This window comes from Oreochromis niloticus, linkage group LG2 (genome assembly GCF_001858045.2).
Source record: "Oreochromis niloticus isolate F11D_XX linkage group LG2, O_niloticus_UMD_NMBU, whole genome shotgun sequence".
NCBI classification, from domain to species: domain Eukaryota; kingdom Metazoa; phylum Chordata; class Actinopteri; order Cichliformes; family Cichlidae; genus Oreochromis; species Oreochromis niloticus.
Genome location: NC_031966.2, coordinates 30950143 through 30965921, shown reverse-complemented (window position 1 = coordinate 30965921; position 15779 = coordinate 30950143). Strand labels below are relative to the sequence as shown.

Here is a 15779-nt window from a genome sequence, read left to right as displayed (position 1 = left end):
TTCACAGTGACAACTTACACACAAGCAAAAAAAAAAAGAAAAAAGAAAGAAACATGATAAGGAGCTCAGCAACATATAGACAAGGTATTTTATTTAGCACATCAGATAAGACAATTCTCAGATTCTGCTGTAAGGGTTAAAACACCCTCCCCCACTGTACTTTAGGAAGATACTTAATAAAACACAGATCTAATTCCTACAAGATCATTACTCTACAAGAGTAATGATTATTACCATCAGTGAAACTAAAATGCAGTAAAAATTAAAAATCTGTTTCTAAAACTGATAAATTTGGGTCAGTTCTTGTATATTTTACCATCTGCCATCACTTCAGTTTATAAGCAGTCAAATGTTACATCACTCAATACTTTCTCAAACATCATCTGATAGAAATGTAACTTTCTAGCTAACATTGCACAATCAGTACACTGGGATCATCTCTGCAAACACAACACAAAACTCTTTGTTTGGTGATGAAATGAAACAAAACTCCAAGTCCGCATAAATATTTATTCACACTTGATTAAAGAAACAATTAAAACGATTCTTACATTACAATGGTTAACTCCAAGCCCTTAACTTGAGCTTAGAAATGTAAAGACGCAGAAAAACTGGTTCTATACAATAAAATCCAAGTCAGTTTATCTGTGGTAAGTGATGCATTAGAATATACAAACCAAAAGAAAGGCACTTCTGGCGAAATGTGTTTCAAAATAGGAACGGCCCTTTAATGTGTATTTACATCTCAGTACTCATTATCGGTCAAGGAACTATTTATAAAACCATCTACATCTATACAGATATTTACCATTGTAGGGACTAGGAAAATATAGTTTTACACATTATCATTCTAAGATTTATTTAAAAAAAAAAAAAAAAAAAAAGTGGTCCATAAATATTATAGGTATCTACTCTACAATTACAATATAATTACAATATTATAATGACAGTGTAAAAGCAGCATTGCTTTTGAGCAAGCATATATTGTTCTCAAGCAATATAGGTCTTGATCTTCTGTGTTATATCTTGACAGCAGATCGGACACTTGTTGAGGGCCTGTGAACAATTCTCGCAAGCAACAAGGTGAGCGCATGGGATGAATACAATGGCAATATCTCTGTCCATGCATATTTTGCACTGTTTTTCCCTCTGCAGCCTCTGTAGTTTCTCCAGTGGGTCCTCATCTGACAAAAAAGTAAATAAATAGAAGTCAACACTGCTCAGACTTTGTTTCATGATGTATCTGGGGCACTGAATTTAAAAAAAAAAAAAAAAAAAAAAAAAGACAAAGAAAAATGTACCTTCCATATCTTCTGAAACTGGATTTTGATGACTTGGAGCCTGGAAGCAAACAGGGAAAAACAAAATCCTGTGATTGAGATCACTGAAGACTGTAAGTCCTTGAATTATGACGCACCTTTAAGTCCTTGAATTATGACGCACCTTTCACATGCTGAAATTGAACACTAACTAAGCTTATTTTAACTAGAGCCCAATCTGGGACTACTGATGATTTTTCAGGTGTAGAAAATTAAAATACAAATATTCATATACACCCATTTATACACATAAAGTATGGCACATTTCCAAAACAAGTTAGTGATTGTCTGTGAAGAACAATGTGAGCCTTCCTGCTTTGCAATCCATGATGAAAGCCTTTCTAAACTAGCCGTAAGATTTTCAGCACTGTTCAACTTTTCATTTGGGCACATACACCAGACCAATAGTGTTGATATTGACCATGCTCCAAGTGAATCTTAATTTGTAGTTTACGCATCCACAACTTGTGGAAAAAGCAAATACTTACAGCTCTGTCATGTTGTGGTCTTTGTAGGTGGATGCTGTTGACAAATTCTGGCCCTTTGTTTGCCAAAAGGAAGCTGCACCTGTTTTAAAACAGCATGTACTTTGATTAAAACAGACACAAATGCCACAGAACAAAGAACAAAGTGTGTGTGTGTGTGTGTGTGTGTGTGTGTGTGTGTGTGTGTGTGTGTGTGTGTGTAAAAGCATATTAAGAAGAGGGAGCATAGTCGTTCTTACCCTGGGTAGTGTTTGGCATGCTCCACCCAAGGGTCTTCCTCAGGCTGCCAATTGTTCAAGCCTCCACCGCACTGGAAACACAAGACTGCGTCTCCTCTTCCTGCAAGGATACAAATTACATTTGATTGCATTCACAGCTACCTACTAGAAAATTTCAATCATACAGTTTAAAATGTTGCACAATGTTTCTTTAGTCTTAAACACCTGAACACTACCTGTGCTATAGAAGCCAGCTCTGGCAAGCCTCTCGTGGTCAACAGGGTGCCAGACACCAGCAAAACTAGCACGCCTTGCCTCAAAACTCTGCATTGAGGCTGGGTCATTTGCACGCTGATTGTTGCTGGCATCCTCCTCTACACCTGTCTGGATTGGGATGTTCCTGACGTCATGCCCAAGGATAAAGTAGCAGTTGGGATAATGCTTGCTGTGCTCACTCCAGGCAGTATCTCCTGGTTCCCACCCATTCAGCCGACCACCACAGCAGAAACACTGAACCTTGTCACCCTGCCCCACGTAAAAGAAACCGGCTTGGGCCAGATCTCTGGGTCTCACCGGAGCACTGTTGGGCCAAGAAGAGAAGGTCCGAAGTCGGGCTTCTTCATTTCTCATGTGAGGAAATATAGGGTAGGTGGCCTCATCAACCACTTCTCCTGTTCTCAAACGATATTCCATGTCTCCTACTTCTTCACTGATTACTGCAGTATTGGAATTCTGGTTAAAACTGGTACGGTGGACGCAGGTAAGAAACATGCATGATGGAGAAAACTGTGAGAATGAGAAAAGTAGAATTGGATCAATGTGGAAGAAAACCAAACAGACAAAAAAAAGTGAAATATTAACCACTTCGACTTTTTCATGTTACAAGTTTGATTACCTGCATGTGCTTGTCTACAGGTCTGTCTCCTCTGTACCAATTATCCACAGTCATATTACAGCTGAAACAGCGGACACGGTCAGACTCGCCGGTGTAGAAGAAACCAGCCTGTGCCAGTGTTTCCGCAGGCACCTTGTTAGCAAGGTTGGAGCCACGGAATGAGTCTATGCGTCTTTTCAACGAGGAAAAATCAGGCGCATTGTCCGTCTCCCAAACGCCATCTTCACTTACATCACACATGATTGAAACAGGAAGCTGTAGGGATTTGTTAACTTGATGGACAGATGATCTGCAAATAGAAAGAAACAGAATATGTTTGTTGGTTTTTGGTTTTTGTTTAAACGGTACAGTGTCCTCATTTGCTTGTTTGTTTGTAAACAGACACTTCAGTGGTTAAATTCCCGCATTTCCATGTCTGGCGCCAGAGAGCCAATCTGCACATCTGCAGGGTCTCTGTACCTTTAAGAGAATGCCAGCCTGTTATCACATGCAGGAACTGAATGTTCCATGTGAGGGATGGGCACTGGAGAGGCAGGTTTGTCTACAAACACAGTGCATATTAAACCACGTAAAAGGTTATACCGCTTGAAGATACAATGCAGCAGAGACCTCAAACAAAAGGCCCAGGGGCCAGAAACAGCCTGGCAAAGGCTCCAATTCAGCTCGCCGGACAGCTTTGGAAAATGTGAAAGAAGGAATATATTTTGGGCTTTTGACTGTAGTTTTACTGCTTTTCCTATTGACAGAGACCTCCCCATTCATAATACACCAAAGTAATTAAGTAATAGATAAACAATTAAATGACAGAATAGTTCCTGTTTTTTCTGTCTACAATAATAATAATAATAATAATAATAATAATAATAATAATAATAATGTCTGTTTTTTCTTTTCAAAAGGTCTCCAGAGTTTTGTTTTGTTTTTTAAAGAGAGGAGGCAAGCATTTTCTGTGAATTAACAGAAACTTTCTCCTTTACAATTACAGTACAGTCTGAGAAATGAGCTGCCAGAACTTCTGAAAGTTTATGCATTTATCCCTTACAATTTAACCCTGGAGAGCTGTGCTGACAGATTTTGTTTTTTGTTTTTTAAATCTACTGCAGCAGTGTTTCTATGGCCTGAAGAAAATTTGAGAAGTACTGTTGAAATCACCCTTCTTTGATACCTCAAGGATGAGATTTTGCAGTTAAACTTCTTAAGGCTGAGAGTAAGGGCAGTTTCACTGGGTTTGAGGTCTAAAGTTAGCTTGTATGTGGCCTTAGAAGAAAAATGAGTTTGACATCCTTGCAATGCAGAATATGAGGAAAGAGAGCAACCTAAGGATGATATGCAGCAGTTTAAAGCACAAGCCACAAAATAACACATCAGTATTACTGCTGAAGCAGTAGAGAGGTGTGGTAATTTAATTTAGGAGCTCACCTTGTGCATTACCAACAAGTAAATCATGTAGCAACACATCATGAGAAGCACGCCTTACTGCCTCTTATGTTAAGGGTTTGACTTGTTAACGCCTTCGCATTGCTGTAACATAACTCAATGCTTTTCTGCGTGAAACTATGATTTCAGAATCTTCACATTCCTCAGCGTCATTCAGTGTCACAGCTTGACGCAAAATGGACTTATCATCCAACGACAGCACACAGTCGCCGATTAAACAACCGTTTAATCGGTGACTGCGTGCTGGGTCAGTTGCTTAAACAGCTGTTTATCAGCTGATCCGTTGCTGTATTGATGGGATGCGATCTTTGAACTGTCTTTACGTGTCTGCATTATTTCAAGTAAATCAATCGCCAGCGTCATCCCTTTATTTATTTATTTTTTTTTAACTTGAGCCAAGACTGCATCGTCCCACGCATTAAAATACTCACTTTTTGACTGCGCACGACATCTAACCGAAAGTAAGCGACAGGGGAGTTTTCCCCATTAGCAGTTCCACGTGTTGCTTTTAGTATGTATTAATGATCAGATTGGCGACGATTTGACCCCCCAGCAAATTCCACAAAGGCCTCACAGCTTTGCTTCAGTTGAAAGCGACACAGACGCCGTACTGTTTCTGGGAAACGCCGAGAGCAACAGCGCTGATGACAGCAAAGACCTCGCTAAACCCACACCGTGTTTTCGTTCAGTTAGAAATTAGTCAATACAGTTACCTAAAGGTGCTTTTATATGTAAAATGTAAACACCCAAGACGACAATCTTGGACTCTGACCTGTGCTTTTGATCTGTACTGCTAGGCTCGTAAGCGGAATCGCGAATGCTAGCTTCAGAGTGCTTGGTAGCTACATTAGCTTAGCCTTTTTACGCAACGCTAGCTAGGTCACACAGTGACATATCGAATATAATAACATTTTAAATGTTTACCTTTCAACACAGCTCCTCTGTTTTCTCCAGTCAGTGTAGAGTGTGAACACCTCGGAAAGGAGACTCCGGTGAAGTCTTTTGTGACCTCCCTGTCAGGAAGTGAAAACCACCTAATCAGGTGACGTCAGGAAAGGGTTGTGGCCTGGTGGTTTTCCAGCAATATCTGTGTTTGCCCAGATATCTTGGAAAAAGAAATTTTTGATGTTAATTATTTTTTTTAACCTGGATTACTTATATAAGAGTCATCTTGCATTTAAAAATGCAGCTTCTACGTTCTGATCAGAATGGGGGGTTTTTTTCGCTCAAAATGGCTTAGGAGAGCTATGTTTATAAGCCAACAAGCTACATTTGTAGTCCGTTTTCTGATTTGGTTGCATTTCAGCTGTCAGCTACGCTGTTTAATTTAAATGTATCTCCTATCTAATCCGCCAGTCACAGGGCAGCAAGTCAATGCACTTAGGAAAATGGCAGAAATGGTAAAAACGACCTCAAACTGAGCATCAGAATGGGGAAGAAGGGTGATTTAAACACGGCTGCTGGTGCAAGATGGGCAAATCTGATCATAAACTGCTAATCTACTAGGATTTTCCTGCAATACTGGTATTTAATAAATAAATAAACAAAAAAGAAGAAAAACTATTCAATGAATGCCAGTTCTCTACACAGATTGTTTCAAGCTGCTAAGAAGGTACACGCAAGGTATGAAGAAGCGCATACTCTGGTATGAACGCCACACCTCGGTATGTTGTTCTTTGTAATGTATTGAACACACAATGAACTTTGAGGTAGATGAGACTCAGCAGTAGACTACACCTGATGGCACTCCTTGTCAGCTGAGAACATGTTTGTACATTTGGATTAAACAAGATAAGATAGTGGATCCAGCCTGGCTTTTATCAGTGGTCCAAGCAGCTGCTGATGATGCTGAAATGGCACACTTTTGGCCTCTTAATACCAAAGGAAAATAATTTAAATGGCACAGCCTACTGAGTATTGTTGCTCTCCATGGCCATCCTAAAAATACCTAAAACTATTCATTTATTTTTAGGCAATTTGAAGCATCCTCAATTTATAGGCTGGCCAGATCCCCACAAACTCAACGTGGAACAACATTGGACCTATTCCTAACACTGAGAATCTTTTAGCATGTGCTAAAACTTGATATTTTTGTTACGTGACAGTCTTTTCACTTTCATGTATTCTTCTTTTTGTCCTTTAAAACTATTATTTACTGTTGTTTCAGTTTTCTCCAACAATTATTTGGCTTCCATCAACTTATCCATTTCTTTTGAGCCAAGTTTCATGTGAGACTTACAAGTAAGAGTTCCCTTCCCACTAGTTTCATGTTTATTCTAGATTTATTTCCCTTTGTGGTAGTTCCACAAAAACCTGCATAGCTTGTGGGTTTGTGGGGACAATTTTCCACTTCAGTGTGGACAATTAATTACCTGTGTAGACACCCTTTGCTGCTTCCGTCACAGCCATTGAGTAAAAGGCAGACTATAGAAAAGAAGGCTGAAAACTAGCGCCAATAAAAATGTGGGCCGTAATCTCAACATGTGGAACAGGGAACAAGAAACAAAGGCTTTGCAGCACTACGTCAATAGGGAAAACCTGGTCACTTCTGTTTTCCACTCACTGTTCCTTGTGTTGGCAGTACTATAAATAACATAACATATATGGCATATGACTACTACAGGATTTAAATATCTGTTGTGGCTGGGTTAGTTTTCAGGTTGACATGCTATATTCAAAGATACGCATTATTTAAGATTTATCTTAAAAACAATGAAGCTGCACAACTTTATTTGTTATTCAGTTAATCTGAAACCTGAGAAGTCCAAAAAATTAAATTACTAAAGACAGCAGTATGTCATTCACGAACAACACATTTATTAACAGACTGAACTTCATGTTTTACATTGACAATTCAAATTTAATAGAAAATAGCCTGTAGGGTTTGAAAACCTGTGCTCAGACTGGGTTTCTGATCCAACAAATAAGATCTGTGCAGTCTCAAAGCACCATCTGAGTCCATCATCTCATCTTCCACACCGCACCGCTTAAGGAGGACTGAGCGGGATGGGAAATCTTAGAATGTAACTTGGCGGTTGGTGGTGGGGATTTAAGCTGGAACAAGACGTGTCGGTCAGACAAAGCATCATCCCTCCACGATCCGACGGAGTATGTTCCCAAGACTGCCCTTTGCTATCTGGAGCGGGGTCTTCTCCTCCTTGTTCTCAATGTAAATGCTCGCTCCATGTTCCACCAGCAACTTGGCTGCTTCAACACGCTCTTCATCGCATGCAAGATGGCTGGGAGAAGAAAAAAATAAAAATCAATGCATAGCTGTAAATACAGAAATGCCTTTTCCCCCTCCCTAATGCTAGTCACACTGTATAGCTAAAGTAATGTGGATGATAACTTCTAGTACTGCTAGGGTAAGTAAGAAAACATTTTCTATTTAGGTATAATTAGAGTTTATCTTTGTATTCATATTGCATGATATTAAAAAAAGTTGCATTTGACATATATGTAAGCATACAGAGGTGTGTTGCCCTGTGAGTCCTGAATATTTGTTGATGCACTCTGTTTGAGAAGCAGCTGGATGAGCCGGTAGTTGCCCTTGGCAGATGCTCTGTGAAGAGGCGTAGAGTCCAGCTTGTCAGTAGCATTGGGGTCTGCTCCATTTTCCAACAGCAGCAGGGCAATCTGCAAAGAGGTAACGATGTTTCATTCATAAGCTGAACACCACACTTTTACATCCAGTTATTTCTAGTTTCTGTGAAATACCCGTTTTCGGATCTCGTCATTTTGGTTACCACAGTCATGTGGAAGTTTCACGTTAGGAAGTGAGACTGAAAGTTAGGACAATCCTGACTGGAAAAAAAACTGTGGTTGAAATAAAACCCCGTAAATGTCAAATGAAATCCATTCATGTCATGTGCAAGTCCTTGTGAGAGAAGACGATGAAAAAATTCAGTTTCACGATCTTTTATATGCACATCTGATCTAACAAAAAAATGCATCTTGATTGTTGCAGTGTGTTGCTTGGACCCCATTTCCCACCACCTCAAGTCTCCCATATATACATAGGTCTTTATTAAATCTTTGTAAACTTAGCAATGATATAGGTATAGGCAGCATACATGCTACAACAATGTCACAATATTTGAGATTGCTCTGTTCTTATATTGTTATATTATTATCAGTTATACTGAAAAAACATTCTTGTTATCATAAAAATAAAGCTGCAGGTAATGATTTGTTGTATTTTTTTTAAATAAAGCTGACAAATCAGCCTTTTTTATATCCAAGAGATCCTTCTCGGAGAGCAAGAGGGGATGTATTGATGTATTGGTGATGATGGTTCAGAACAAATAAGAAATATTCAGGAAAACCTTCTAATACTCCAGATAAAAACAAGTACATAAATAAAACTTCATTGCATGTCCAGAGGAAAGGTTACAGTCCAAATGAAAACTGTACAGCAAACAGTGAACACAGTGGGAACACATTACAAGCGCGTGTTGACGGTATCTTTGTAATACCTCTATATGCCGCAAGGGGGAGACAAATATTCAGCACAACAAGTTTATTCTTAAATATAAGCTGTTTTGTTTTGTTTTTTTTACATTTGAGAAGTATAAACAACCCATATTTATATTTTACTTATTCCTACGGGGTTTCCTTAAACGTAGTAAAGCTCATATCTACAAGTTTCATTCTAAAGAGAAAACTTTATGCTCATCTAAGAAAAGACAAAAAGGCACAATCGAATCCTGGTACCCTGGATGAGAACATGTTTCAAGAATTTAATAGCCTGTTGCGTGTACAGGGCTTGACTAATAGGTGACAGAGAGTGGTTACTCATAAGCCAAGCCCTGTGTGTATAGGGTGCAGCGATAATAAAGGGGTGGTAACATAGGGGTAATGAGATTCCGAATCCACAGGAATGCAAAGCCAGTACAAACCATGGGAGAAAGATAAGGGAAATAAGAAAAAAAAAAAGATAACAAGAAACAACAAGACAGTTGTGAGTGTAGGTGATGGCATTGCTGTTTATCTTGGTGTGAGGAAAGTAAAAGCAGCAAACAAAGGTAATACATTAGTCATTCTATATGGGAGAGAAAGAAAAAAATGTAATGAAAATGATCCTAATAAGAAGAGGAGGGCTTTTAGACATTCCAGCAAAGGCAAGCCACAGAATAAAGGCATGCTGTAGGGTCCAACACCTGCCTCCCCCATGGATGCCCCTGTCTCAAGCCGGCCTCCTGCCATGCTTACTCTATTCGAGTGCATACATTTGTTTTTCATTTATCCCCCTTTCCTGTGTTCTGTTGTACTTTATATATTTGTGTCAATACTCAGTTAGTGTGACGCACTAGTAGAGCTTGTGTAGAGAACAAGAAACCCACCGGTGTAACCCACCATTCAGCACCCCACCTGTAGCATATTACAGGAGAGGGGCGGGGAGCAAATTTGAAAAAAAAAAAAAAAAAAAAAGAACAGCAACAGATAAACGATTAATTTGAATTAATATGTGATTATTCCTAATGATTATTACTATATTGAGAGCCAGTGTTATTGTACTAATGTCAGGTAAACTGGGCCCTGAAAAGTCCTACTTTTCATAATTATCTTTTTTCAAAATGCTTAGGACACGTTAGCTCAGATCACATGACCACAGCTGACTGAAGTCTTGGTGTGTTTCACTTCAGCTTTGAGTGGCTTACCCACTGTGTCTAAGTGTAGAACAAAAACTGATGACATTGCAAACTATGAAAATACCAGCAGGCACCAGTTCTACCCCTTTATGCCTATAGTAGAAATCTGAAAATACCCTATCAGGCTTTTAAGGTTGTGGGTAAAAAAGCTTAAGAGTCATCAGCAACACCAGGAGTGGCAACAGCAACCACAGCCAGGTTTAGTGTCACCCACAGTATTCACAGTATAATTACTGATGGCACTGTAGAAGTCAAAAGATACATACTTCACTGATGCATTTGTTCTAAGGGCACATGATGCACTAATGTATTTGGAGGAATGATGTGCTGTTTATTCAAACTTTTACATCTTGGAAAAAAGTAAAAAGAACAAAACAAAACAAAACAAAAAAAACTTAAAACCAATATATACCCACAAGAAGTGTATTGTTTGGTTGTAGTTTTTCCAAGGCTGAGGAGGTAATTTGTATAAAAAATAAAAATAAAAATAAATAACTAAATGCCGAGTCTTTAATATATTAACACGTGTGTACATGCGTGAGACACGCTTTATCAGTCTCAAAGTTTTTCTGGCTTTGGTGTATGAGGATTTCTCCAAATCATGCACTGGTCATAATTATTGTTAGCCTGGTATAACATATAGCTTTGCTTAGAACTGTGGAAAACACGTTTGTTCTGTGTTCACAGAGTAGACATCATCAAGACATGACAATAGTAAAAGTGGCCAGTGGGTGTCACTGTGGAAATTGTTTTGTAACCTCAGTACAGTCCTGGCACAAATGCTTCATATGTATAACTACTTCACACAGCTGCGCTTTGCCCATCACTAGAAGACACTCACAGCGGTACCTCTCCCCTGAGCTACACCACTGACAACAATTCGAACCAATAATTTCACATTTGAATTCATAACTCCATCAGATGTGTTGCCACCGATTTCAGTCCAGTTCTTGTGTAATTTGTCATACTTCAGCCTTTTGTCCCTATTTTCCTTCCTTAAGAATGGCTTCTTGACAGCCACCCTTCAGCTGAGACCATTTCTGAGGCTTCAGTGAACAGAAGATGGGTCAACAGAAGTGCGAGATGCATCTTCTCAGGTTGTATGTCAGGTCTTTCCTTGATTTTTCCTATTTTTTGAGAACATGACTTAAATATGTTGTTGCATTTGTTGTAGATTGCCTGCCACTTCTTTTGTCTTCCACTTGTCCACTTTCCTCACTTTCTTTTAAAGGACATACTGCACACCGTGGTGAGGTTTGCCATGTTTTCGGCGTACAAGACATTTTATGCCTGTCAATCTTTTTTATCTCTGGCATTATTGTAGATTTAACTAAAGAAATGGGAACGAATTGTGTTTTCATGACAAGCTGCTAGTAACAAAGTGTCTAAAGATACAATTTAAAATTGGTTCTTTGCTAATTTGTCTGTTATGTGCAGCCAACACTGGCTCATCTCTTGAGTTAGGTGCCTTTTTTTGTTTGTTTGAATGATTCATAGGTTAGTGTATAGTGCTTATGTGGAAAAAACACTCCTCTGAAAATGGTGAGGTATAAGAACTGGACTGAAGATAAGTGGAAAAAGCAGACAAATGTCCAAACTCTTTTGCACAACACTATATAATTAATTATGTGCGGGAACAAAGCACCACTGAACTAAAGGAAAAGATAACACAACTGTATTAACTGACTGCAGAAGTATGGAGTACTAATACTGCGACCTGTGGATGTTACCTCATATCTGTCTTTGGAGGCTGCATAGTGCAGAGGGGTGCATCCATTTTGATTAACTGAGTTGAGCTGAGCTCCTTTGGATATCAGAGATCTCACGATGTCTTCTCTGCCTGCAGATGCTGCAATGTGCAAAGGGGTCCACGAAGCCTGAAAGGGAAAACCAAAACAAAACACAGACATCAGTGGCATCACTCTGAAACAATGTGTTCATCAGTATATCTCTTGTATGAATGGTCACATGGCATCTTATAGGGAAAAGTCTGCAGAAGAAAACAGTTAATGTACCCCAAAACAAACCTACATCATCTTGCAGGTTCACTTCAACTCCCAGGTCAAGAAGAAACTCCACAATATTGGTGTGTCCAGCAGAACAAGCCCAGTGCAGCGCGGTTCTCCGGTCCTGAAATCACAGAGAGTTGTGTTGTTTTAAAAAGAAAATTATTATTCCGATTTACTGCAGGAAAAAAAAATGAATTCCCGCAGGCTGTACTGGTGGGTCATGTGTTCTTACCTGGTCTGTTTTGCAGGCAAGCGTTTTATCTGACAGGATGCACTGTTTTAATTTCTCAAACTGCCCCGTGTAAGCAAAGTTACACACCTCCACATTGGACACCGACCCCTCCATTCTTAAAATAAATGTCCAAATAAATATATTAAAGCTTACTGAGGATACTCTTTAGTTATTTCGTTTAATAAACCACAGAAGCAATGACTCAGGAAATTATGAGCTCTTCTTCCGCGCGGGTCGACTTTTTCTTTTCAAACTAAAACTCCATCGCCAAAATGGTACTGACTTTGCCACGCCACTTCCGTATTATTATCCACACAGTCAGCATTTACTACCACTATTGTTTCCTTAAAATGTAAAAAAAACATCACATGAATGTAGAACTCGGAAGAGAGACGCTTGAATGAGTCTGAAAGATTGTACTGACATTTTATTTTGATAGGCAGAGTTGGTGCCCTGAGGAAGTAATACCCAGTGTGATAGAAATGTGTTGGTTGCTAAAGAAATTATAAGAGAAGAAAAGAAGTCTGAATTGTTAAGTTTTACCAGTCGTTTTGTAATATTTTTGTTTTGAGTTGTTTCCAATAATTTATCCGTTCATATGGCAACCACCCTGGTAAGCTTTTCTATGTCGTTTCCAAAAAACACACGTTAAATCACCGTGTCCAGCTTTGAGTAATACGTAGTTATCTCTTCAGGATTTCAGGACTCATGCCGACCAGTCATGCAGATATTCAGAAGAATTTGTCAACATTTATTACGACTGTATGGATAAGAAGAGGCGGGTGAGTTTTGTTTCTGGAATTTAACTTAAATTAATTTGTAAGACCAAACTACATACGGTGGCCTGAAAGTGCCATAAATACGCCCCGTATTACCTTATTTTTCCACATGTGTGGCCAAGTCAACACATTTCTTTGTCTTAATTCTGTAATCCCTAAATGTGAAGGACCAATAAGCTTTGAATCCGTAAAAAATAACCCCCCTCCCGGCCTTCCGGTCATTCCATGAGGCACACATTTCTAGTTGCGCCCCTCCTTTTCCTTCAGCCCCGTCTTAATTCTTCATGGCATTGATTCAACAAAGTGATTTGGGGATTTTTGGTGCTTGTGGACATGACAGCATCACAGATTTGTCAGCTGCATATCCATGATGTAACTCCTGTTCCACTTTGAAAGGCCAAGTTGGATTGTGATCTAGTGACCGGAGGCCATTTTACTACAGTGAATTCATTGTCATGTTCAAGAAACCAGTCTGAGACGGCCTGAGCTTTGCGATGTGATGGAAGAGCTTGTCGTAGTAGTCATCAGATGATGAGTACACTGTGGTCACAAGGGGATGCATATGGTCAGCAACGTCAGCTAAGCTGTGACATTTAAACAGCTGGTACAAAGGAGCCTAATATGTACCAAGAAAATGTCCCATTACACCAGTCATTCCCAAAGTCAAGAGTGCTGTGACCGTTTTAAAAACCAGAAAATTATTTGGGACCCACCCAGTTCTAAATCTTAAACTCTAATAAGAAATGTTAAAGACCAAACGAAAATGACAAACCACATTAGCTATAAATTGCTAATGCTGTGCAGTCATACGAAAAGTGTTAAGGCCAATGTGTGACCCACTCCTTCAATACAGAGTTTAAGTTAGAGTAATGAGTAATATCACAAACTAACCACCTCCAGTTACCAATTTTAATTTCTGTTTCAGATAAATGTATAGATGTATATAAATGTTTAAGTGTACATGTGAGTACATTAATTACAAACTGAATTTCTGTTATCACTGTAGCCCACCTGCAGTACCTTTTGTGGCCTGCCGGGGGTGGGGCAGCCCACACTTTGAGAATCACTGACCTACGTCATCACACCTCCACCATTCTTAACTGTTGATACAAGGATGGATCTGTGCTATCACTTTGTTTACACCAAATTCAGACCCTGCCAAATGTTGCAGCAGAAAGCAAAAATCATCAGATCAGGCAACACTTTCTAGTCTTCTGTATTTGGTCAACTTTAGTGAGCATGTGTGAATTGTAGCCTCCGCTTCCTGTTCTTAGCTGACACGAGTGACAGCCTGTGGTCTTCTGCTGCTGTAGCCAATCTGCTTCAAGGTTTGAATGCATTCACAGATGCTCTGCTGGGTGTTTCATCTTTATGTTTTTCATTTTCATCTATGGCCATTATAAATCCTGATATATCTGATATATTGGTCAGTACATTGGTTGGGCTCCAGCTTGAATAAGTACCTAATAATGTGGCCAATGAGTGTAGGTTATATAGCATGTTGAAACTTAACTTTAAAATGCCGACTCTTCTAAGTAAGAGATATTGTGAAGGCTTCCATATTGGCGCCTGTGATGTAAATTTATTAAAGTGGATTCAACTGTGAGCTAACCCACAGCTCCTCTGCAGTGAAAACAGTCTTATTCTTAAAGTGATAGATTTCATTTTAAAGATCACAACTTTTCAGTTTCACTATCTAGAGCAGGGGTGTCAAACTCCAGGCCTCGAGGGCCGGTGTCCTGCAGGTTTTAGATCTCACCCTGGGTCAACACACCTGCATCAAATGATTAGTTCATTACCAGGCCTCTGAAGACCTTCAAGACATGTTGAGGAGGTCATTTAGCCATTTAGCCATTTCCAGCTGTGTTGGATCAAGAACACATCTAAAACCTGCAGGACACCGGCCCTTGAGGCTTGGATTTCGACATCTGCGATCTAGAGCTAATGAGCGTGGTGCTCTGCTACAGGCTGATGTCACTGTTGCTGTTAATGTTCACCATTTTCTGGCTCCCATGTGCTAGAACTTAATCCGGCTCTACCTGGACAAGGCCACCTTGGTGTGGAACGGGAATGCGGTGTCAGGACAGGAAGCTCTGGGCGAGTTTTTTGAGTCACTGCCATCCAGCGAGTTCCAGGTTCAAACACTGGATTGCCAGCCTGTGCACGGTCAGTGGGTCAATCCCAAACTCAACACATTTGAACTATTGATCCCTATTAATCATATTGTCTCATTAAAATGTGAATGTAAACCTTTATTCTTCTATTGCTGCTTTAGAAAATTACTGTAACCTCTCCTCATTCACAGAGCAAGCAACCCAAGGCCAGACAACACTGCTTGTGGTGACCGGTGGCACAGTCAAGTTTGAAGGGAACAAACAGCGTTTTTTCAACCAGAACTTTCTCCTAACAGCTCAGGCTTCACCCAACAACGATCAGCCCGTGTGGAAGATCGCTAGCGACTGTTTCCGCTTTCAAGACTGGAATAGCTGAGGCTCTGCTTTCCCCTGAAGTGTACAAAGGCCTCAGCAGTGATCACCTTAATAATAATAATCAATATTGCATTTGTATATTCAGTTTTTTTTGTAATAAAATAAAGTGTCATACAACACTGAGTACGAAAAGGTGTTTATTCTTGAAACGTTGAACAAGGTATGTGACTGCAATGATGGGAGTAATAAATACACGTAGGTTCACCAAACAACTGAAGTGACTGCCATCGTCTGTGTACTTAAAACTTTAACAATGCAAATCCAC

The 15779-nt window shown here is 39.6% G+C and overlaps 3 protein-coding genes across 3 annotated transcripts; 1 reads left to right on the top strand and 2 right to left on the bottom strand.

Moving 5' to 3' along the window:
• Positions 1–490: 490 nt before the first annotated feature.
• xiap (X-linked inhibitor of apoptosis) lies at positions 491–5435 on the bottom strand. Its single transcript, XM_003445817.5, has 7 exons — positions 5279–5435; positions 2918–3206; positions 2259–2808; positions 2044–2143; positions 1808–1886; positions 1302–1341; positions 491–1184 (listed from the first exon to the last, which is right to left on the bottom strand). Exons 2-7 carry the CDS (start codon positions 3155–3157, stop codon positions 991–993), a joined length of 1203 nt encoding a protein of 400 aa, XP_003445865.1. The 5' UTR covers positions 3158–3206; positions 5279–5435; the 3' UTR covers positions 491–990.
• Positions 5436–7149: 1714 nt separating this feature from the next.
• psmd10 (proteasome 26S subunit, non-ATPase 10) lies at positions 7150–12539 on the bottom strand. Its single transcript, XM_003445818.5, has 5 exons — positions 12247–12539; positions 12037–12135; positions 11736–11882; positions 7824–7990; positions 7150–7593 (listed from the first exon to the last, which is right to left on the bottom strand). The coding sequence occupies exons 1-5, from the start codon at positions 12358–12360 to the stop codon at positions 7440–7442; spliced, it is 681 nt and encodes a 226-aa protein (XP_003445866.1). The 5' UTR covers positions 12361–12539; the 3' UTR covers positions 7150–7439.
• Positions 12540–12675: 136 nt separating this feature from the next.
• On the top strand, positions 12676–15637 carry nxt2 (nuclear transport factor 2-like export factor 2). Its single transcript, XM_003445819.3, has 4 exons — positions 12676–12859; positions 12942–13028; positions 15047–15191; positions 15331–15637. The coding sequence occupies exons 1-4, from the start codon at positions 12845–12847 to the stop codon at positions 15513–15515; spliced, it is 432 nt and encodes a 143-aa protein (XP_003445867.1). The 5' UTR covers positions 12676–12844; the 3' UTR covers positions 15516–15637.
• The last annotated feature ends 142 nt before the right edge of the window (positions 15638–15779 follow it).